Source organism: Mastigoproctus giganteus, chromosome 13 (genome assembly GCF_048544385.1).
Source record: "Mastigoproctus giganteus isolate SK-2022 chromosome 13, ASM4854438v1, whole genome shotgun sequence".
Taxonomy (NCBI): domain Eukaryota; kingdom Metazoa; phylum Arthropoda; class Arachnida; order Uropygi; family Thelyphonidae; genus Mastigoproctus; species Mastigoproctus giganteus.
The window spans coordinates 152,227,992-152,254,073 of NC_143587.1; the positions used below are offsets into that span (position 1 = coordinate 152,227,992).

At 39.2% G+C, this 26,082-nt stretch overlaps 1 protein-coding gene across 2 annotated transcripts in view; it reads right to left on the reverse strand.

Annotated features, from left to right (window-relative positions):
• LOC150076526 (cysteine-rich with EGF-like domain protein 2) overlaps window positions 1-26,082 on the reverse strand; it is a 250,244-nt gene that overhangs the window by 110,117 nt on the left and 114,045 nt on the right. For both annotated transcript variants that reach the window (XM_090387978.1, XM_090387979.1), the window contains exon 6: window positions 24,752-24,840. In XM_090387978.1, the coding sequence (XP_090244104.1) occupies window positions 24,752-24,840 (89 nt within the window). The remainder of the gene's footprint in view (window positions 1-24,751; window positions 24,841-26,082) is intronic.

Below are 26,082 nucleotides of genomic sequence, written 5' to 3' on the forward strand. Positions count from 1 at the left end.
CCTTCTGGGCGTAGGTAGGCTTGTTGATGTTGAGCGGTTTCACCGCTTTCCTTGCCTCCTGGTACGATATGTTTAGCTCTGCCTTCAGCCGTTGTATTTCTTTTTCTTCTTTCCACCTCTGGCATGCTCTTGAGTAGGCCGGGTGTTCTCCCTCACAGTTAATACAGGTGGGTTTTGGGGCTGAACATTCTGTTGTTTCATGGTCCTTTGCACCGCATCGAGCGCATGCAAGGACTCCACGGCAGGCCATTTGAGAATGTCCATACTTCTGGCATTTGAAACACCGTAAAGGGTTCGGAATGTATGGACGCACTGAACAGTTGATGTATCCAGCTTTAATCTCATCAGGAGGTTTAGGAGTGTTAAAAGTCAGGATAACGCTCCTGGTTTTAACAATTTTTCCATCCCTTCGCGCAGTGATTCTCTTGACGGCAATGACTCCCTGTGGTTTTAATTCGGAGCAGATTTCCTCCTCGTATACGTCGAGAAGGTCCCACTCCGAAATGACACCTCTCGATGAATTGAGTGTTCTGTGTGGTGTCACTGTTATAGGGATTCCTCCAATTGACGTTGTTCGGAGGAGATGTTCAGATTGCCTGTCATTTTTAGTTTCAATTAAAAGGTCTCCAGAACGGAGCCTCTTAACTGATTTGGGAGAACCTGCTAACCCATCTAACCCTTTCTGTATGAAGAAGGGTGACATTTTTCCAATCGGTTTTTCAGTGGTGGAATGCATGATTAGAAATCTTGGGACCGGCCCTGATGATGGTGTTTCAGTTCGCTGTCTCTTTGTTGCAATAGTATTATCTGCCTCTCCGTCTATGTTTTCAGATAGGGACCGGGTTGGGGCCCCTGAAGAAGTAAGTTTATCAGGATTCATGAGTTTTTTTAAGTGGTTCAGTGCCCGGGCTCCCCACCCACCACGGAGCCCAAAGGGACGCCCACTACCCGGCATGCAATAAATGCGCTCGGGAGTGGGACGCCAGGGCTACCCAGACACCATACCCGCACCGCCGCCAGCCTGAATCCTGTCCCTCGGACCATGAGGGTAGGGGCATGGCTTTGACACGGTTGACCCTCGCAGGCGAACCTACTAGCCGATTGATCCTAGCCGGGCCTTCCAGGACCACCCGTCTTGTCGAAGCAGGGGCCAAAGTGGTGTATTGAAGCTGGGCCCCTCAACCACCAGGATCCCCTTTTCCGAATTTCCACGGGTCGCAGCGCACGGCAAACACGCCGGATTCCATTGATGTAAGCCCGGAACCTAGGCTGTGGGCGTTGGATCCCAGTGATGCTAGTCTGGAAGTCCAGCAGCGTCACTGGGAGGTCCCCTCACCACGTACAGGTGCCCACGTCGAGGGGCTTTCTTGGTGATTCCCTTCTACTTCTCTCTCTCTCTCTCTCTCTCTCTCTCAGGGCAACATGGGAATATATATATATATATATTTTTTTTTTTGGCTGGTGCAGCATAAGCCTCAGGCTTTCTTGCACCATATTACCAATTCCTTAAATGCCGATCTTCAGGTAATTCTCCAGTGGGGCAAAGACAACTTAGTTGATTTCAACCCTTCTAAAACTCAGTCTTGTCTTATATCTCGCAAAAAGGATCCTTCCTCCTATGCTTATCTTTAGTGACACTCCGATTTCTAGGTAAAATGATATATCTCTTTTGGGGGTTACCCTGACTTCTAATCTCTCTTGGCACAAACACATTACAAACATTGCTTCCTCTGCATCTAAAAAACTTGGTTTTCTCTTTCGCTCTCGGCGTTACTTTTCTTCCAAACAGCTGCTCACTCTGTATAAATCGCAAATCCGCCCTGCCATGGAATATTGTTCCCACATCTGGAGTGGTGCCCCCAAAACCTCTCTCAAGCTTCTTGATTCCATTCAGAAGAGGGCAGTTAGGTTAATTAATGATTCATCTCTAACAGAGTCTCTCCACTCGCTTTCTCATAGATGTACTGTTTCTGCTGCATGCCTCTTCTACAGATACTTCCATGGGCACTGTTCTTCTGAATTGGCTTCTAAAATTCCTGCTCTCTCTTTCAAAACAGTCCGAACACGTGTCGCCACCAGCCAACATCCATTTACTGTCCAACTTCAAACCCACAGAACCAACTTTTCATCTTCCTCATTTATTCATTCAACTGCCGTTTTCTGGAACAACCTTCCTTCATATGTATTTCCTGAAAATTACAATCTACAAAAGTTCAAGTCCAATGTCAACAAATATCTTCTTTCGTCTTCTCAACCTCCAACCCAAGCACGGTACTAAGTACTATAGGTTCTAACTAATACCTCTCGTGTTTGGGGTTCACATAAAAAAAATTTTAAAAAATATGGCTAATAATAATAATAACAGATGCTATCCACCAATTAATACAGACAGCAACTGAAACAGATGAGAAATACCTACTAACTATCGCTGTTGACTTCTGTAGAGCATTTGATAACCTATGGTGGCCATCCATCCTCTGGAGATTCAGACATGCCCAGCCCCTTGGAAACTCTACCTCAAAAACAGATCTACTTCAGTTACCACCCCTTACAGGCAAACTTCCTGACCTATCACCAGAGGAAGTCCACAAGGTTCTGTTCTGAGTCCCTTCTGGCTTGGATGAGTTTCTAAACCTGGATCTGGGCAGCTGAGGTGCATTGCTTTTGCAGATGATCTGGTCCTCATTGTTCCTTTCCTCAACCAGAGCCCTTTTGGAAGACTGCACTAACAATGCTATTATCCAGCTTAATCAATGGACTGAGGAACATCACCTGAAAATCTTTCCAAGGAAAACACAAAAGCGATCATACTAAAAGGGAACCTCAGCTTAAATACACCACTATCAAGACTGAACACACCTCCACAGAACCCGTGGCTCAAACCAAGTATTTGGGTATCATAATAGACTCCAGGCTCATATTCCATCCAAATCTGCCAATATCTCTCCCAAAATCTGCAAGTATACAGTACTCATCAAAAGAATCTCCCATATAGATTGGAGCCTACGTAGTAGGACCTTTGCTATCCTGTACAGAAAAGACTTCCTTCCTATCATTATTTATGGTGAAGGAGTAGGGTATGGTGCCCTCAGAGCCACCCGTCCCAGAAATTCTGCTAAGCTCCAGTCTATCCACCATACCATACCATGCTTCTTAACATTGCCAGGACTTACTGCACCATTAGTACCCCATCTGTCCAGGTCCTCACTGGCAGTCTGCCCCTGGAGGTCATCCACTGTAGGCTTTAATAGAGGTGGAGAAAAACCATCCCAACTATCATTCTGGATTAAACTATTCACCTGAACAATAACCTCAAGCAGGAAAACAAATGACTCAACAAACACCTCCAATGACTCTGACACTTTAGATGGGACAAAACCCCTAAAGGCTCTGTGACCAAGAAATTCATCCCACAAATCGGTGCAGATAATAACTTTCCCATCCCAAACCTCCTCCCTAGTTTTCACCTGGTCTATACATATCATTTCTGATGACAGGGCATGACTCGCTGAAATTTAAGTTCACTAGCCTTGGAATCATTGAAGACCACTGTGCACTTGCGGTGCCCCAGAGGATTGGGCACACTGTCTACCATTGTCTGTGTTATGATGACCTTAGGGCCATCCTTCTCACAGCCATACACATCCTCCCTCAGAGCACCGAGCATTAGTTTGTCACTGACCAAGATTAGTACAACGCCATCTCCAGGTTTGTCCAGGAAGTTTACTCCAGACGTAGAGCATCGCACCTCGGGAACTCACAGATGTCAATGACTTCCCTAGGAACAATAACTGATGCACCCTCCACCACTGTTCTCATCTATCCCAAACTGATCAACTCTAGATAAAACACACTAATTATGACCATCCTCTTACTAGGATCACTAAATGGACTTCCACAAATGACCTGAAAATTGTGGAAACAACCAACAAACCCAAACTTGACTGTGCACCTCACTTTGGACCATCTGGTGCTGGAATGTTGCTTAGGCATTCACTGGTAAATGTCATCACATTTAGCAGCTGTCAGTGCATTCACTGCTAGTGCCTTGGCATGGCACTAGCAATGAATGCTGTCTCTTGGTGAACACATAGGATATGCTGCTCCTATGCTTTATACTTTGGCCTCCCCCTTCTTTATCCCACTATTATTTCACCTGACCATTTGCCAACTTTTGGACAGTGCCCTCTGCTACAACTGCCCCTAACCTTCCCTCTGCTGTCCTACCTTAAACTGTCCCCTTGTGCTCCTTTCTAAACAAAAAAAAAAAAAAAAAAAAAAAATTTTTCCCATGGAAAGCTTAGGCAACTCTGTAGCAGACCCAATTAGAGAACAATACCCTGCGTACTGCCTGACCCACCGCCACATGGTGTTGGATGGGCAATACTTGACTGTGCACTAGCAGTCGGGACCTTGGTTTTCCAAGGTCCTGCAGCTAAGTGGCCAGATGACAACACACACACACACATACACGTGGCTTCTGCATATATTCTGACCTCTACACATATTCTGTATGCTTCACTGAGTGATAAACATGGAGTTATGGGTAACCAGCCACATAACACTATATACCTCTTCTTTCCCTATCAGTGTGATTTCACTAGCAATACTTCTTGTATTTGTTCTTCCACAACCATATTTTTTTGCTATCTATTTTTACTATCAGGAAATATATTTCTAAACAATGCACCTTCATGATCAGTACAACTCAGAGGAAGATTATGTTCTGTGACAAAAAAAAGTGAAATATAGTAAACCCCCGCGAATAGCGGGGGTTACATTCCTGAGAAATGTCGCGAATACCGAAAACGCGAATACTGAGTTATGGCTCCCATAGTAATAAAGGGGTTCCATTCCAAAGTATGAAATATATAAGAAAAACTAGTCTAAAATTTTGTCTATGTATGTATTATATGTACCTTCATAATATGACTATGTACATAGACAGTACAGAGTGAAATGCAAGCATATGGCATCGAAATGAAAATAAGAAACAATTTAATATTAAATGTAATATTTATTAGAAATTTCAAACCAGCGCCTTTGCTAGCAAAAAAACTTATCCCACCAGTGCTATCACCAGTTTGGCTAAAGTGTTGATAAAGGAGTTTTGCTTTTTCACGAATGATGAGTGAACTTAACGGAATTTTATTTTGAGTTCGGTCTTCTATCCACAGATTCAAAGCTTTTTCCATTTTTTCTAATTTAACATCACGAGTTACAGAGCAAATTTTTTAAGCAATTAGCGCGTTTTCACAGACACTATGGTGGATTTTTTCTTCCAATTTTTTGATTGATCGTACCGTTGACTCATTGATTTTATAATGTTTTGGCACTAAGGAGACACTTTCACCATTAGAAATTTTGTCTAATAACTCAATTTTATTCGATAATGTCATCACCTTCTTTGATAGTTTCACATTTCTCTTGTTATTCATAGCCATATTTTTGTACGGGTTAGAAAGAACTTGTCCACAATAAAGTCACTTTCTTCCATTAACACACTTGAAAAAGTCTGTTTTACACTACAAAACGGTAGATTTATCACTTTTGTAAGCATATCAATTTATAAGCATATAAATTAAAAGCAAACGACGAAACCTTCCATGACAAGCGCATAGCACATACTGAACAAGGATTAGCGAGAAACATCCACGCTCGTAATTTTGTCATCCCCTCTCCCCCCACCCACTGAGCACTGTTTTGACTGGGAAAGATAATTTTAGGCACGCTCATGTTTTTTATGGCGGAAAATATTCACGGCGCTTTAAAATTCACATTTTTTTAGGTTTCATTTTATATTAAATCAGCGATCATGAATACACGAAACCACGAATACACGAAACCGCGAATACAGATACCGTGAATAGCCGGGGTTTACTTTAATCATTTGGCTCATATGACATTATTGCTGTTATAAAATGCTACATCTATTTTTGCATTTTTTTCTAGAAATGCAATACAGGCTAGTCTCAATTAACGCGATTAATTCGACCCATGAGTGAATTCTTTTTTTACTTAATTTCTACTTGTATTTATTGATGAATTGGCAGTTAGGTAGGGTAGTTTACATTGCAAAATAGAAATGTGTGATAATAGCATTGTTCTGTGTAATATGTAATCATTTCGTTGTATTTGTGTGAAGCTAATTTTCAGCGGCTTTCAACAAGTTATCAAAGAAATATGTAATTCTGAAGACATATATGCAAGTTTTTCCACATATTATAAAATGTGAAAAAGATTTTATAATACATCCTTTGATTTGTGTCTATATGTTGATGTGATTTTTCAGTTTGATTTGATGGGATCACAATGTAATCAGGCACTGACAAACAAATAAGCTTAAGTATAACATACACAGCCAGACCTCACATAATGCGAGTTCGATTAACGAGTTTTTCAGTTACAGCTATTTGAAAAAATTATACCACTTTTCACTTTACACAATGCAAATTTCAAGTTAACATGATCTCTTTTTATATGATAGTTGAAAAAGATTTGAATCATCACACACTAAGCTTACCGCACGTCGTATAGACAATAAACAAGCGTTTGCCTGGTGTCTGCCTCAGTGTGTTCCATCAACCATTGGAAAAAGACATGTTACTTGTTTGTCTCCCGCTTAATAAAGTCACTTACATACTTGCATTTAAAAATTGTAATTTTTAAATTCAAAAAAAAAATTTAATTTTTAAATAAGCCAGATGTAAATGTTACTACAAAGGAGATAGTGGTAAAAGAACTAGATGAAATCTTTCATATCACAGAGAACCTCTTCTGCGATATTTATTTTGCCAGGACATAGATAAGATTGTCGGCTATCGGAAATTGATTGATGAAAAAAAGAAAGCCAACACTGTTCAAATATTTCTGTAACAAACAGTTTCTTCATTGTGTATTTTATGTCAGAGGTTCCCAAACTTTCTCAGTTCACACAGAGCCATGCCAAGGGTGAGGCGAACAAGGTTCTTGCCTCAGGTTAAAAGCTGAAAGGGGCACCAAAAGAAAGATTAAATAATGCTTTCAATTTTGTTTTGATTATTCCAATACATTTATCATCTTGCTTTTGCAAAATGAAAATCTTTGTCGCGCCACTGTACACATACCAAGCTCTGCCGCCATCTGGGGCAGATGTAATGTTTTTTTTTTTTAATGTTTTAGGGGAGGGTGCAGTTTTTCATTCTTGCCTCGGGTACTAAAATGGCTCGGCACAGCTCTGGGTTCATGGCGTCCTTAGTATCTTACTAATTTTTTCATGGTGCCCCTTGGCCAAAAGAAATACCTAACAGTTCCATTTATTAAGTACAGTAGTTAGGTTCAAACAACTTAATAAGCAATGTTGAAACTGTGAACTACCTCAAGCTAGTAGTTTGCGTGGTGTCCGACAGATGTCGAGTACCACTGTGTTTCTTCGAAAATTAAAAATATTCCATGGCGCACAGTTTGGGAACCACTGTTTTATGCATTAAACATTTAATTCTATAATTATTTTCATTATCTTTTTCTTGGTATGCAGTTAAAAAGTTATTTAAAAGGTATTTTTAAAATTCTTTATGCACTTTCCTGAAGGTCAAGGACCAACTATAATTTTTCCTATTGATTTCCTATTGATATTCGATGAATGCATTTCCGTTTTGCGTAAAGAAAATGACTGCAACAAAAAATTAAGTAAAGTAAGGTAAAGAAAATGACTGCAACTTCAAATCACCCCCCTCCTTCCTAATACAATGGTAGAGAGACTGAACAAGACCACAAAAAGGTTTGTTCAGTTTCTCCATCCTGGAATACCACATTATCTCAAACATATTAAGAGTGCAGGTCATCTATACTCTCTTTTTTTTTTTTTTTTTTTAATGAAAAACCCAAGTTCAAAAGGTATTAGAACCTCCAGTGTTTAGCACCATGCATGGGCTGAAGGTTAAGGACACCTGCCGACATTAGACTTGATAAGTGTACATTGCAATTTTCAGGAAATATGTAAGAGAATTTGTTCCAGAAAACAGGTTGAAGAAATAAATGAGGAAGAAAAAAAGTTGGTTCCATGAGCTTGAAGTTGAACTGTAAAACATTGCTGAGTGGTTTGGAAGAGAGAGCAGGTATTATAGAAGCCAATTCTGAAGAGCAGTGCCCATCGAACTATCTATAGAAAATGCATGTAGCAGAAAAGCAACATTTATGAGACAGAGAGTGGAGAGACTTTGTTAGAGATGGATCATTAATTAACCTAACTATTCCACTTTTGAATGGAGACTAGAAGCATCAGACAGGTTATAGGGGCATTGCTCCAGATGTGGGAGCAATATTGCATGATAGGGCAAACTTGAGATGTGTACAGAACCCCTAGCATTGTTGCTGTTATGGGTATTGCATCAGGCATCCATGTAAAACTTTTCACTGATTGCAATAAAGATATTACAGAGTAAGTGGCTGATTGGAAGAAAAGTAATGCCAAGAGCAAAAGAGAAAACCCAGTTTTTTAGATGCAGAAAAAGCAATATTTGGGATGTGCTTATGCAAAGAGAAATTAGAAGTCAGGGTAATCTCTAATAGAAATATGTGAACTTGTCTAGGCATCTGAGTGTCATTGAAAATAAGCATAGGAGCAGAAGAATCCTTTTTGTAAGATATAAGACAGAACTAAGTTTTAGAAGAACTGAAATTAACTAAATTATCTTTAAGCCTACTGGAGAATTACCTGGAGATCAGAATTTAAGGAACTGGTAGTGGGTATTTGAGAAGCTGAAACTGTTTGTGCAGGGCAAAGTTTCTCAAACTGGATGGTGGATTGCAATGTGCTATCATCAGCAAAACTACGAATATGGTTTCTAGTCAATGGAAAAAGGTAATTAATATAAAAGAGTGGAAGAAAGAAGTGAACCTCGGGGAACACCAGCATCAGTGGAGAAACTGTCTACCCAATTACAAAAAACAGTTCATGAACCATAAGATGGATGTTTATTTAGAAGACCTTTATGCCAAACATGAACAAAAGCCTTTGAAATGTCAAGAGCAACTGCCTGAGTTTCCAAACTTTTCCACTGAATATATCCATCGGAGGGTAACATAAGCCAGTGGACACTGATGGAGTATTGGCAATCATTGATCAGATGGAAGGCTTCTAGACAGTTCAGGAGTTGGCAGTTAATGGATTTCTCCATTAGCTCAGAAAGAGTAAAAGTATGTGCAATGGGACAATAATTTGATGGGAGGGATTTGCCCTCTTTAGGAACCTGCTGGATGAGCAAATTTCCAAGCAGAAGAGAAATCACTAGTAGCATGAGAAAGTGTTAAAAGGTGACATGGAACAGGAGTAAGCCAAGAAGCACAGGTTTGGAGAACAAGTAGAGAAATAGAATCAGGACATGAAACTTTCTTGGTATCAAGACTACTCAAAATTGTTCCAACATTTTTATGACAGAAGACTACAGTAGCCATTGAATGGATTATACCAGGAATGGTAGGTGGTTTACGAAGATCATCAATACATGAGTTAGAATAAAAGGAGGATGCTAGCAGGTCAGTTTTATCTTTAGCTGAGCTGGCAATAGAACCATCTGATTTTCACAGAGGTGGGAATAAACAAGGTGAATGTAGTCACCAATAGCTTAGGCAAGAAACCAGAATGCTCGACTATCATTTAGGAAAGAAGCAAGTTTTTTACTCTTAGCATGTTCAAAATCTAGTTTGGACTGATCATAAACTGCTTTATAATTGTTGTGAGCTTTGGTGTAGGCAGAAAATGAAACTGGAGATTCGGATGCAAGCCATTTGCGATATGCAACATTCTTATTTTGAACGGCCTTAGTGCATTTATTGGAAAACCAGGGTTTAGATAAAGGACAAGATTTTAAGGTGGAGTGTGCAATAAAAGATTTAATCTCTACAAGAATAATTTCACTGACATGATTGAAAAAAATACTAACATCAAAAGATTTGAAACAATAATCTGACCAAGGAAAAGAACTCTCACAGATCATCCCATTTTGCATTCTTGTAATACCATACAACAGTGGCCTCAAACTGGCGGCCCGCATCCGGCCCCCAAAGAAATTTTACACGGCCCGCGAATACATTTCAATTATGTATTTGTTGTAAATACGGTGCTTATATTCACTTTCATTTTGTTAAGAAAAAATTCCGACCCGTCAGCTGCTTTCAGATCATGCATTCGGCCCATATGCAATTTGAGTTTGAGACCACTGCCATACAACATGAAGTTGAGAATGGCCACAAGTTGGTTGTTCGGGTTTTAATGGCGCATCAGCAACTGGCCACAAGTGAAAGGCTCCAATGGAAAAGAGAATATCCCCAAGTTGCAATCTGAGGTATCTAGAGGACCACTTGCTTCAACTGTGTACTTGGAAGGATTGTTTATGATAACAAGATCAAGAGGGTTAGCTGTGTAGTTAGGACTGACAGATATTCTGGTAAGTAAAAGAACAATCTGTGCAAGGTCATTAGTAATTGCAAAATCCTCAGCATCTCAACCAGCTGGGTCCATGTGACTAGAATACAGAAAACAACTGGAGTTGTGAATATTAAAATCACCAAGAAAAATTACCTCACTGTTAGGAAAGTTGGACTGGAGAAAGAGTTTCAAATAAAAGAAGTCAAAGAGCTCCAAGTGATTAGTGGAGTTGGGAAAAAGATAGAAGCAATACATGAATCTGACAGAATGGGGTAGAGAGATTTTAAGCCAGAGAAGATCGAAAAGATGAGATTCCAAATTATTAAGTCTCTGATGGGGAATATCAGAGTAGACATATGCTAAGTGACACCTTAGAAGAAAAAAGAATTGTACAGCAAATAACAACCAAGATGAGCAGTGGTTGAATCAACCAATAATTTGAATTCTGTCAGGAAAAGTTCATGGGGCTTGGCACACTGCTAGTGGAAATGGACATCATTAGATTGAAACCAAGACCACATATAGTTGCAAAATGAATGAGGAATCCTTTGAAAGGTTTAGATCTTTTTGGAGATAAGTTTGTTCTATTACTTTGACTATTCATGATTAGTAATAGCAACAGCCATATAGTGCAAGGAAATCACAGGCTTTGGATGCACTGGCTGGGAAAAAAAAAAACGTGAGTAGATAAGAAAATACAAATTATTTGCTTCCCTTCTCACATAGGTAACTGTCCAATTGACATTTGAATTTATTCCATCTGTCAGCCTCAACTACCTGTGAAGGCAACCTATTCTAGTAAACAACTACCTGACTAAAAGAAAACTTCCTACAATCTATACTAAACCTCTTCCCCTGTAATTTGAATTTATGCCCCCGAGTTCTGGAATTCTCCATAACAGTGAAAATTCCATCTTCACTCATTTTACTAACTCTCAGAGCCTTATAAATCCCAATCAGGTCACCTCTGAGGTATCTGGTTACCAACTCTGTAGCCCAAATATATGGAGTCTTAACTCATAGTTGCCCTTTTACCAATCTCATCATGCGAGTTGCCCATCTTAGGACCCTTTCATGAACCTCAATGTCTTTTTTCAGGTGAGGTCATAATACAGTATTTCAAATGTGGCCTTACAGTTTCCTTGTATATTGGCTATGCCCAAAACATTTTGCTACATTAAAACAGCAGCCACTTTTTCTGACCATTCTTGGAGCCTGTTCAAATCATACTGAAGGAGCACTGTTTGGTACATTTCTTAACTACTCTAACAATCTTTATGCCATTTACAAATTTTGACACAAGCCTTCTATCCCATTGTCTATGTCATTTATGAAAATCAGAAAAAATGGTGATCCAAGAACCAATCCTTTGGGGATCCCACTTCTGACTACACCAATCTGAAGAAAACCATTAATCACAACACACTGCTTTCTGCCATGTGGCCAACAAGGAATCCATCTTAGAATTTTTCCAGTAATCCCAACAGGTTCCAGCTTATACAGTAACCTCTCATGAGGGACTGAGTCAAATACCTTACTAAAATCCAAATAAACTATGTTGAAATCGATCCCTACATCCAGCTTATGAGTAATTATAAAATTAGCTTATTAAGTTAGTTAACATGATTTTCCCTTAACAAAACCATGTTGTCTGTTATTCACAATATAATATCTATATAAATATCCCTGGAATGCACTCTTAATCATCCTTAATGTTTGGCAAAGGATGCAAAGACTTCTTCACTTATGTACACTCTAGAACAGTGGTTCTCAAGTGTGACCACAGAGGCCAAGTAAGGCCACCAAGACATTTCTGTGCAGCCACCAGATAATTTTCATAAATATCAAAATTATTTCTTTATTAAATTTCGACGCTAAAAAATTAATTTACAATAATAATAATATGTTTTGTTGTTGTACGGCTTTGTCGTGTTTATTATTTTATTTTAATAAATTTTCATTTTTTGCATATTCGTAGATCTTTATTACTATACATTCGATTACCTGAAGCTTAAAAAACCAACAAGGTTTATTGCTATATAACTCATGTAACAATAAAGATTCTATAATTAATTTTTCGTATAATACGGTTACATACGAAATTAAAATTTAGAACTTTAAATACCACATTTGTTTGCTCAGATCGTGTCAGTGAAATTATTCTTGCAGGAATGGAATCCTTTATCCCACACTCCACTTTAAAATCCTGTCCTTTAAATAAGCCTTGGTTTTCCAATAAATGTGCTAAGGCTGTTCAAGAGAAAAATGTTGCATATCGTAATTGGCTTGTTTCTAATTCTCCAGTTTCATTTTCTGCCTACACCAAAGCTCGCAACAATTGTAAAGCAGTTATTAATCAGTCCAAACTAGAGTTCGAACAGGCTAAGAGTAGAAAACTTGCTTCTTGCCCTAATGGTAGCCGAGCATTCTGGTCTCTTGCCAAAGCTATTGGCCGCAACTTTTGCCCATCTCTGCTCCCACCTCTGTCCAAACCAGATGGTTCTGTTGTCACTTCAGCCAAGGATAAAGCTGACCTGCTAGCATCCCATATTTCTTCCAACTCATGTATTAATGATTATGGTAAAACACCAACCACTATTCCCAACACGCTCCATTCAATGCCTCTTGTGGTATTCCGTCAAAAGGATGTCAGAATGATTCTGATGAATCTTGATGCCAAGAAAGCTCCAGGTCCCGATGGTAATTCTCCACTTGTTCTCAAAATCTGTGCTCCTGAACTTACTCCTATTCTCTGCCGCCTTTTTTTCACTTTGTTATTCCAAAGGTGTTGTTCCTTCTGCTTGGAAATTTGTCATATCCAGCCAGTTCCTAAAAAGGGTGACAAATCCCTCCCATCCAATTATCGTCCCATTGCAATTACTTCTACTCTTTCTAAAGTAATGGAGAAAGCAATTAACCGCCAACTCTTAAACTACCTAGAAACCTTCCGTCTGATCAACGATCGCCAGTATGGATTCCGTCAGTGTCGATCCACTGGTGATATTCTGGCTTATGTTACCCATTTATGGACTAATTCAATGGAAAGGTTCGGTGAAACACAAGTAGTTGCTCTTGATATCTCAAAGGCTTTCGATCGTGTTTGGCATAAAGGTCTTCTAAACAAGCTTCCATGTTATGGTTTGCCAAGTGTTTTTAGTTTGTTTGTTTGTTTGGTTTTTAAGAGCATTGGTTTTTAAGGCTTTTTTTAAGTTTTTTAAGTTTTTAAGTTTTTTTAAGTTTATAAGTTTTTAAGGTTTTTAAGTTTTTAAGGCCATATTGCTCCGGGATATGCGGTGGTCAGTCCCTGACCTTTCCGCATCCTCCGTATTTGGTGGTGACGGGCTCGAACCCCGGTCTAATCAAGAAGCGTGTGCTACGCACTGCTGCTCCTTCCCACCTGGCTACGGAGGCGCCTGTGTGTGTGTTTTTAGTAATTGGTTATCCAGTTTTCTCTCTGATCGCACACTGAGGGTGATGGTAGATGGCTCTCTGTCTTCTAACTTCTCCACTAATGCCGGTGTCCCCCAAGGTTCAGTTCTTTCTCCCACTCTTTTCCTCTTGTATATTGACTGGAAATCCTATCCATAGTTTTGCCGACCGATGATAGCACATTGCCTTCCACTTTCCATTTTGAGAAACCTTGTCCTGCTCAATCAGCTTCAACTTCTCGAAAATCTGCTACCAATTCCTTAAATGCTGATCATCAGGTAATTCTCCAGTGGGGCAAAGACAACTTAGTTGATTTCAACCCTTCTAAACTCAATCTTGTCTTATATCTCGCAAAAAGGATTCTTCTGCTCCTATGCTTATCCTTAGTGACACTCCAATTTCTAGGCAAAATGATATATCTCTTTTGGGGATTACCCTGATTTCTAATCTCTCTTGGCACAAGCACATTACAAATATTGCTTCCTCTGCATCTAAAAAACTTGGTTTTCTCTTTCGCTCTCGGCGTTACTTTTCTTCCAAACAGCTGCTCACTCTGTATAAATTGCAAATCCACCCAACCATGGAATATTGTTCCCACATCTGGGGTGGTGCCCCCAAAACCTCTCTCAGGCTTCTTGATTCCATTCAGAAGAAGGCAGTTAGGTTAATTAATGATTCATCTCTAACAGAGTCTCTCCACTCACTGTCTCATAGACGTACTGTTTCTGCTGCATGCCTCTTCTACAGATACTTCCATGGGCACTGTTCTTCTGAATTGGCTTCTATAATTCCCGCTCTCTTTCAAAACAGTCCGAAAACGTGCCGCCACCAGCCAACATCCATTTACTGTCCAACTTCAAACTCACAGAACCAACTTTTCATCTTCCTTGTTTATTCATTCAACCGCCCTTTTCTGGAACAACCTTCCTTCATACATATTTCCTGAAAATTACAGTCTACAGAAGTTCAAAGTCCAATGTCAACAAATATCTTCTTTCATCTTCTTAATCTAAAACCCAAGCACGGTACTAAGTACTATAGGTTCTAATACCTCTCGTGTTTGGGGTTTACATAAAAAAAAAAAAAAAAAAAAAAAAAAACATAAGTGTTTGACCACTCATCCAATATTTTTTAATTTGTTTTTATATTTGAAGTCTAATAGCAAAGTATTACCGTAGTTATAGTTATAATTTTACATGATATTGCTCTACAAAACTGAAAAATATACAAGTTTCTCAGCTGACTTCAGGATAGAATCATAAATTACATAACTTCGTATTATTAGTTGCAGTTTTTACAAAGAATTTTATTATTATTTCTATGTTATATGCATATAAATTCCATCTATTATTGTTACCGGTAAAATAAATGTCTTAATAAAAAAGCAATTGTGTGGCCACCAGCTAAATCTCGTAGCCATTTTTGCGGCCACCAGAAAAAAAACTCTTGAGACCTACTGCTCTAGAAAGAATGGATGAATCAGATTAGTCCACTTCATATCGAAGGTTTCATTGTTGATCCTGCTCAGGTAGCTAAAAAACTGAATGAGTGTATTATAATGACATTCACACATTAGGAATTCTGTAGAGAAGTGGCGACCAGACGTTAATCGAACTCTAATAGGGAGCTAAAAGAGTTTGTAAAAACTCAGAGGAAAGTGGAAGAGAAATTGAAGTTACACATAAGAAAGGCACATGGGATGGATGTTATCTATCCAGTTATATTAAGGGAAGCAGCAAAGGAAGTAAGCAAACCCTTAGCCAAAATTATGAGAGCATCCTTGGATTCAAGGAAGATCCCCATGGACTGGAGAAGTGCAGTATCCCCAATTCACAAATGGGGTTCAAAAGGTGACACAAGTAATTACAGACTTGTTAGTTTAACTTCTGTACCAGACAAAGTAATAGAGTCCTAGGTAAAGAAGCAATGCAGGATCATCTAGACAAGACTGCAGTAATAGTTCAGACACAGCATGTTAAGGGTTTGTTAAGGGGAAATCTTGCCAGACCAATTTGATTGGATACTATGATGTGGTCACAAAAGAACTGGATGCAAAAAAATAATTTTGATATCATATACTTGGATTGAAGAAAGCGTTTGATACTATTCCACATGGAAGACTACTGTACAAATTGGAGCAGTATGGCATTAAGGACAAGTTGCTACAATGGATAGTTGAGCGGAAGAAGACAGAAGGCAGAAATCAATGGACACTGTTCTTCATGGACTAACATTATTAATGGAGTACCCCAGGGTTCAGTGTTGGGCCTATTGTTGTTTTCTATATTTATCAATGATATTGATGAAGGTATATCAGACTTAATATCCAAGTTTGTAGATCATACAAAGGTAGGCAGAGTTGTTAATGAAGTCTAATAGCAAAGTATTACCGTAGTTATAGTTATAATTTTACATGATATTGCTCTACAAAACTGAAAAATATTGTAGGCCGCCGTAGCCTAGTGGGCAGGCGCGCGGGTGCATAAGTACACGTGCCTTGAGTGACCGGGGTTCAAGCCCGTGACTACTGAATACGGTGCTGTTTCTTGTATTCTGTCTATTTGTGAACTCCTCTGACCGTTTGGTCGTCCCGGAGTATAAACAGAAAATTTATTATTATTATAATGACAGTAACAACAGTATGCGGCTGCAACAGGATCTACCCTGAGTGTAGGTACAATAAAAAAGATCTGGGGGTAATCGTATGCATCAGATAAGACGTTTTCAGAGCAGTGCAGACAGGCTGCCAGAGCAGCTCATGGGGTCTTGTCAATGATATACAGAAACTTTGCTAGCAGGGATAAGGAGGTGATTATCCCTTTGTATAAGGCAGTGGTTGGGCTGCATCTTGAAGACTGCACAGAAGTCTGGAGGCCTCATTTCAGGAAATGATATAGAGCTGCTGGAATGGGTACATAGAAGGGCAACGAGATTGATGAGGGGAACAAAGGGGTGCTCTTTCCAAGAAAGGCTTAAGTTCTGCAAATTGCAGCATCTGGAGACTAGGCACCTGCGAGGTGATCTGATTGAGGTGTTTAAGGCCTTAAATGGTTTGAGCAAGCTCAATGCTGATGGGATGCACCCTCTTACTCAGGTGACGCAACTGAGGGGACATAAATTCAAACTGAAGCAAGACAGTTGCAGAATAATGTGCAGAAATTTGCACTTAGCCAGCAAATGGTTGACTGCTGGAACAAATTTCTATCTGTCATTGTGGAAGTTGATAGCTTAAATAAATTCAAGGAAGAGCTAGTCAAAATTTAGGACTGGATGGAGAGGTGAATGGGAAATGGATTTTTCCCTTTCCCCCCTTCTGGTTGATGCTGTATAAGCTGGCTTTCTTGCATTATATGCCACTATGCAACTGAGAGCAAAGTGGAAGAGAAATTGTTGAAGTTAAACGTAAGAAAAGCACCTGGGGTGGACGGGATCTATCCAGTTATATTAAAGGAGGCAGCAAAGCAACTAAGCAAACCCTTGGCCATAATTATGAGAGCATCCTTGGACTCAGGGGAGGTTCCCACGGACTGGAGATGTGCAAATGTATCCCCAATTCACAAAGGGGGATCAAAGGGTGACACGAGTAATTACAGACCAGTTAGTTTAACTTCTGTTCCGGGTAAAATAATGGAGTCGCTGGTTAAAGATGCATTGCAGGATCATCTAGACAAGACTGCAGCAATAATTTAGACACAGCATGGGTTTGTTAAGGGAAAGTCTTGTCTGACAAATTTGATAGGATATTATGATATGGTTACAAAGGAACTGGATGCAAAAAATAATTTTGATATCATATATTTGGATTTCAGGAAAGCTTTTGACACTGTTGCGCATGGAAGACTATTGTACAAATTGGAGCAGAATGGTATTAAGGGTAAGTTGCTACAATGGATAAAAGGATGGTTAAGTGCGAGAAGACAGAGGGTGGTAATCAATGGGTGCTGCTCTTCTTGGACTAATGTTATTAGTGGAGTCCCACAGGGTTCGGTGTTAGGTCCACTGTTGTTTTGTATATTTATCAATGATATTGATGAAGGTATATCAGGCTTAATGTCGAAGTCTTCAGATGATACAAAGGTTGGCAGGGTTGTTAATGACAGTAATGGCAGTGTGCTACTGCAAGAGGATCTAGATAATTTGGGCAGATGGGCTAAGAAGTGGAAACTGAAGTTTAACCTTGACAAATGCAAAGTACTGCATATGGGTAGAAGTAACCCCAGAGAAACGTACCAACTATGTGGTACTACACTTAAGGTGGTAGAAAATGAAAAAGACCTGGGAGTAATTGTGCAGGCAGATATGAAGTTTTCTAAGCAATGCAGACAGGCTGCCAGGGCAGGTCATGGGGTTTTATCAATGATATATAGGAATTTTGCTAGCAGGGAAAAGGAGGTGATTATCCCTCTATATAAGGCAATGGTCAGGCCACACCTTGAGTACTGCATACAGGTCTGGAGGCCTCATTTTAGGAAGGATGTAAATTTACTTGAGCGTGTACAGAGAAGGGCAACAAGATTGGTGAGGGGAATGAAGGGATCCTCTTATCAAGAGAGGCTTAAGTTCTGCAAATTGCAGTGGCTGGAGACTAGGCACCTGCGCGGCGATCTGATTGAGGTGTATAAGGCCTTGAATGGGTTCAGCACGCTGAATTCTGATGGGATCCTTCCACTTGTTCAGATTACGAACCTAAGGGGACATAAATTCAAATTACGAAAGGACAGATGTAGAATAGATGTGTGGAAATTTGCCTTTAGCCAGCGGGTGGTTAATTGCTGGAACAAACTTCCATGTGTCGTTGTGGAAGTTGATAGGTTGAATAAATTTAAGGTGGAACTGGACAGGCATTTGGAGGGAATGGTGTGATTTTTTTTTTTTTTTTTTTTTTTGGCTGATGTTGCATAAGCTCATACATTTGCTTTCTTGCATCACATGCCACTACTACTACTACTACTACTACTGCTAATGCTAACCATTGTTTGTAAGATTTTCTCTACCACTGAAGAATGACTAACAGGTCTGTGGCTATGTTGAAATCTCCAACTTCAATCATAGCACTGCCTTTATGTATTGATAACATGTTGGCACTTGCACACTCCAAAGGAATCTCTCCTGCCTAAGTCCAAAAATGCTCTCATAACTAACTTTTGATTCAGTGCACTCCCTGGCAGCTTAACTCAATATTATTGGGTAAGTAAAGTGCAGCCATTATCAACCCACTGCAGGATGGAAGCCTCCTCAACAAATTATTGGGTACATGCCATCAACTCCAGGAGACTTATTTGCCTTTATGCACGAAACCTTTTCTAATAAACAATCATCTGTCAATTTGATATCACTATTTTCATGTGACCCAGCCTCACTTGCACAGCCTCTTCTCAGCATGAAGGGTCATAAAGGTTCTTCACAAAAAGACAGATGCCATGCATGTATCTGTTCAATTCATCTGCAACATCAGCTGGGTTGTCTAAGACTTTCCCATACCCAATGCATAAGATCTGATTTGCTCTTTCCTTCCTTGTATTCACATGCATAAAAAAAATTCCTTGTTCCCATTCTTTGTTCTCTTAGGCAGTGCTTTCTCATACACAGCCCTGACTTCTAACTTTATCTGTGGTATTATTACAAATCAACTTGTATTTTTCATGTGCTCCAGTACTTTCATAACTGTAAATATCCCATGCTATCTTTTTCTACTCTATTTGACCAGCCAGCTTCACATTCATCCATTTTGGCATCTCTTCCTGCAATATTTTCTAAAAAGTATGAGTTCCTGGCCACATGATGTGTCTGAGTATAACTGCAATCTTGTCTAGATAATCCTGCATTGCTTCTTTAACCAGTGAATCCATTATTTTGCCAGGAACAGAAATTAAACTAACAGGTCTGTAATTATTCATATCACCCTTTGTTCCACCTCTTTGTGAATTGGGAATACATTTGCACATTTACAGTCCATGGGGGCCTCCCCTGAATCCAAGGATGCTGTCATAATTAAACCCTTACCCATAATTGTGAGAATATCCTTTGATTCATGGGCGGTCCCCACAGACTGGTTAAATGCAAATGTATCCCTAATTCACAAAGGAGAATCAAAGGGTGACATGAGTAATTAGACCTATTAGTTTTTTAGGTTCCAGTTAAAGAAGCAATGTAGGATCATTTCAACAGGAGTGCAGTCATAGTCCAGACACAGCATGGGTTTGTTAAGTTGAAATCTTGCCTAATCAATTTGATCGGATACTATGATGTGGCCACAAAAGAACTGGATGCAAAAAAGAATTTTGATATCATATACTTGGATTTCAGGAAAGCTTTTGATACTGATGCACATGGAAGACTACTGTACAAGTTGGAGCAGTATGGCATTAAGGGCAAGTTGCTGCTATGGTTAAAGGGATGTTGAGTGTGAGAAGACAGAGAGTGGTAATCAATAGACACTGCTTTTCATGGACTAATATTATTAGTGGAGTCCTCGGGGATCGGTGGCAGGACCATGGTTGTTTTCTATATTTATCAATGATATTGATGAATTAACATCCAAGTTTGCAGATGATACAAAGGTTGGCATGGTTGTTAATGACAGTAATGATGGTACACTGCTGCAACAGGATCTAGAAAAACTGAGTAGATGGGCTGGTAGATGGAAACTGAAGTTTAAAATTCACAAATGCAAAATACTACATATGGGTAACAGTAACCGGAGAGTAATATACCAACTGTGTGGTACTACACTCAGGATAGTGGATAATGAAAATGACGTGGAGAAATGTGCAATCAGATATGAAGTTTTCAGAGAAGTTCAGACAGGTTGCCAGAGCAGCTCATGGGGTCTTGTCAATAATATACATGAACTTTGCTAGTAGGGATAAGGAGATGATTACCCCTTTGTATAAAGCAATGGTCAGGCCACACCTTGAATACTCCATACAGATCTGGAGACATCATTTTTGGAAGGATGTAGAGCTGCTGGAATGAGTACAGAGAAGGGTAACAAGATTGGTGAGGGAAACAAAGGAATGCTCTTACCAAAGGCTTAAGTTCTGCAAATTGCAGCGTCTGGAGACTAGGCACCTTTGAGGTGATATGATTGAGGTGTATAATGCATTGAATGGTTTGAGAAAGCTCAAACGTATGGAATTCTTCCTATTGCTCAGATTATGCACTTAGGGGGCATAAATTCAAAAATTGAGGAAAGACAGTTGCAGAATAGATGTGCAGAAATTTGCCTTTAACCAGGGAGTGGTTGATTTCTGGAAAAACTTCCATCTGTTGTTGTGGAAGTTGATAGCTTAAACATATTCAAGGAAGAACTGAACAAACTCTTGGAGTTTATGGATAGGTGAATTGGGAAGGGTTTGTTTTGGCTGATGCTGTATAAGTGTGCTTTCTTCCGTCACATGCCACTACGCTAATGCATCTGTGCTTTTAACATATTCCATAATTTAAGTGTATTTGCCCTCACTCTGCAATCCACCCAATTAATAGGTGCCCTTATAGTGCTTTAAACATTAAAATTAAAATCCATGTCTTTATCTTTAACTACTGCAACATCTTTCTTCATCATCCAACTGATGACTGTGTGACCACTACCTGCCAATGATTCTTGTATTTTCAGCCCTCCAATGTCACCAAATTCATGAGTAATGATGAGGTCAAGAACACATTCCCACCCCTAGTATTATTTCTGACATGCTGGTACAAATAATAATTATCCAATTTACTTAGAAAAGATTTTCCTCATGGTAAGTTTCCCTTCCACTTATTTCAATCAATCTGGGGCAAAGTCACCCATAATAAGACATTCGCACTTGCTTGCCCATTCCATTTGCATGTAAACACTCTCATCATATTCTTCACAATCTTCTGGTCTGTACATTACTCTCACAACACCTTTGCTTCAAACTAACTCCCACAACACATCCTGAAAGAGGCCTCTGAGGTCGGGAAAACTCATATCTAGGAAATAAACTCATACACCGACCATTGAACAAAATTTTTACTGTAACTAAAATTTTTACAAATAGTATAAAAACAAATTATTTACAATAAACTAATGATTGTATATTGCGGAATACTAAAAACTGTAATAAAAGATCGTTTACCATAAAATAAGCTAAAATATAAAATTAAAAGTGCTAAAAACCTGGAGCTTTCGAGAGCGTCAGCTCTCTTCTTCAACAGTAATATGACTTTCTGCAACATCTCCTTAAATAGCAGGTTCTGCAACATCTCCTTAAACCTGCTATTTAAGGAGATGTTGCAGAAAGTCATATTACTGTTGAAGAAGAGAGCTGACGCTCTCGAAAGCTCCAGGTTTTTAGCGCTTTTAATTTTATATTTTAGCTTATTTTATGGTAAACAATCTTTTATTACAGTTTTTAGTATTCCGCAATATACAATCATTAGTTTATTGTAAATAATTTGTTTTTATACTATTTGTAAAAATTTTAGTTACAGTAAAAATTTTGTTCAATGGTCAGTGTATGAGTTTATTTCCTAGATATCCCACAACACATTCTATGCTGGCCAATGTAACTTTTCAGACTCAGCAAATGCTCTTTTCACACTCAGACTGCTTTTGATAAGAAGCATGACACCACCACCACCACCCTTTATATCTTCCCTACCTTTCCTATATACATTATACATACCATAATGGAACTCATCATCCCCAATTTCTGAGTAGCACCACATTTCTGTTAGCTCTATTATGTCATTATTAGTTGTCTAACCAGGAGTTCAAATTCAGCCATTTTATTGACACACTCCTGACCTATAGACACAGTTAAGACTAAGTCTTCTTCTACAGTTTACTACCCTGACATCTCATCCTGCTTATCTGAAACTTTGCTATCCTCGGAAGATCTTGCCAACATTGGCTGTTGTGACAACAAACAAGAATTCTTGAAGGAAATGCATGCATTTCCCTTCTATCCATAAATAGCAGTTTCCTGAACCCTTAAGGTATCCTCAATGATACTGGCAAAAATCCTTGCACAAACTTTGTTCAAATGAATACCTATTCCTACAACCAAGATTCCTTCTACTTACGAGTACAAGCCATGCTGATAAAAATTTCCCACCAGAGTCCTGCAGATTCCATAAGTCTCAAGTTAATCAACATTAGACTTTCAGCATACAGTCCCTCCTAATGTGTCTGGGCAGAATTGCAAACACATACACATTCTGACATAACTTGTGACATTTTTTTTCAGCATGGCCCTATATTTATCCAACAAATAGTCAGGACATGTTTGTTTAATATCATTAGTCCCCCACACGAATAATAATGCTCTATTTGTCCCCCTTAAAATCTGACAATCTCATGGTAACATCAATTGTTGCTCATGGCAAACACATCCTGGTTCTGGTCCACCTATCTTTATTACAAAATATATTACCTGTTTTGCTGACAATAGATTCTCCCAATAAAACTAGATCACCTTCAACCAGAGCAGTTTGCACTCGACTATTCTTACCTGCAACCAGAATCGGAGGTGCAACACTTGACAAGTCATAAGATAGTTGAGTCCATGACCAACTTCCAGTTACATTTGTTTCTAGGACAAGCACTTGTTTCTTCAATCAGTCATATTCTTCTTATTGTAATGACGAAGTTCTAATTTTAGATCTGTATGCTCCTTACATTAGGTGCAAAGAAAAGAATTGTCAGTTGAGCTAGGTTTGTCCACTAGACCAATCTTAGAATACAGGCTACAGGAAATACAAATAATGAACTCATAATTCACACCAGAAATGCCTGCAGGTATTTCCGTCTGGGTCACGATATCCTTGGACTTTGTATTGTAAGTGGATTTTGTAGCAACCTTTATTAAAATAAAATCTGAACTTTAGAAAGATTACAAATTTTAAATTTACAATGTATTCAGTAGAATGAAAAGGGAGGACACGTATGAACAATGAAATTTTTGGATATAGCGTACACATCGCAAGAATATACTCAGCTGCTTCATAACATGGCCTCCACAATGCCTCCTGCATGCATGTGTGGGCACACACACAACTCTGACTCCCCCAGTTACAATTTGGCAAAGTAGAGGCAGCAAGATTATACACTAGCTGATCCAGAAGCCTCCTAGAGAGTTACCAACAGATTTCATCCAGTTAACTATCTAGCGACTGTCTTGCAAACACTGTTTTAAAGCTATACCCTCAAAATGTAAGGAAGATTGGATCTCACCATGATGTCCATCATAACCTTAAAAGATATCAATCATACTGCATGATGGAAGAGACAGGAAGTTTGCTGGAGCTTTGATGTGGAGACTAAACACAGGCTCCACTACTTCGGGCCTTCAATAAGCAAAGTGATATTATGCACCTTTTGATGAGTCTAACACCTAGTATTGCCTTGTAATGCAGGGGGTCGTTTTCTTTCATGTGGTGTGGACACCACATCTCAACCTCTTCTTACGTTGGTTCACATCTGGGTGGTCACCTTCAGTATACTAGGTGCTGTATTTCACGACTTGCACATGGGTGTTATACCCAAGGTCATTAACAGTTCCACTATCATGAAGGTGCAAGCAGAGAATATGGTTGTCACAAAACAGCTGGACTTCCCAAAAATTCCATCCACTTGACTCAAGTGTGTCACCTGAATACCAGTTCCATCATTAAACTCTCAAGTAGCAAACCCAGCTTCTCATACTAGAGACAATGTACGTGACAGCCTCACGGACCAAATTAAATTAAATTATTTATGGTTAAATAAAAATTAATTAACAGAAGAGAAAATAATATCAAAAGAAGTTAGTGTTAACATCAATATATTTCTAAAGCAGCAGTTTGCAATCTGCACTATTAGTGTTAGTATTGCATATTGTAGTGAAACAGTACATAAAAATAAACTCTGTAATCAAATTTAAATTAGTGTACAAAAAAGACACATACCTTACAAAATCCATGTCCACTACATGGTATTCCTAGACTTCCAAAACAAGGTTCACAATTTGGGCCAAAATGGTTTTCTGGGCAGCATACTGAAAATAAACAAATTATTAAGATTATTTTAAATTTTAACAATTCTGACCAGACACAATAGGAGGGAGTATATGATGAGAGCCCTGTCGATCAATTCAGCCCTGGAAAGATTGTGCAAGGGGTAGAATTTTTTTCAGCCTGGTCTGTACTTGTTAACAAGAGAAACTGCTTCTACAGGGATGGGATACACTTAAATGTTTGCTGATGCTATCGAGGCAGTGTTAGGTGGGTTGGAAAACTGCTAGATTGTGGGGATACAAGGACTAATAGATTAACAGTAGCCACTGGCAGAGGTGAAAGTGATTCTTGCACTGCTTCTATTGGAATGAGCAGCAGCTTGGAAAATAAGATGCAGGATATTTCAGAGACTGCTGGGAGTCATTGGGGTACAAGTAAACACATGGGTTGTGTTAGGGTAGCTAAGAAAAAGAACAGGTGCATGTATACTTGCGTGTACACCAACACCAATGCAAGGAGTTGGGTAAATAAATTTGATGAATTTGAGGTATTGCTCAAAGCATCAAAGGCGGATATTGTTGGGATATCAGAGACGTGGTGTCACACAGATATAAGTAATGTAGAACTGGAATTTGGGGATACAACGTCTACAGAAAGGATAGACAGGATAGGAAGGGAGGAGGGGTTATGCTATTACTTAAGAAACACAAAATCCAAGGAAGTGAAGCCAGTCGAAATCAATGGACGGTGCAGTGTCGAGTCAGTTTGGTGTGACATAAGCATTGGGAGATCAAAATTCAGAGTAGGAGTGTGCTATAGGCCTAATGACTCTGATGAGTATAATAAGAAACAGTACAGTGAAATAGAGTGGGCCAGTAAATCAGAGAGTCTTATAATGGGGGATTTTAATTTCCCAGACATTGACTGGAATTTGTGGGTTGGTCACTCACACACTAGCAAGGCTTTTGTGGATTTATTGGATGATTGTTTTCTAAATCAGCATGTTCGGGAGGCAACTAGAGGGAGCAATACTCTTGATTTGATTATCAGTAGTGATTCTTCATGCATTAAGAATCTGCAGACAGGAACCACTAGGTGGCAGTGATCACAGTGTGCTGAACTGGGATTTACTCAATGGGGTAACTACCATCAGGGGTAAAGGGAAGGGTTATTGCTTTCATAAAGGCAGCAAAAACAGCAAACTCAAAATGGGAAGCATTCAAGGAACTTATCTTGGAAGCTACTAGGCTTTACATACCAACTAAGAAATATTGTTCAAGGTT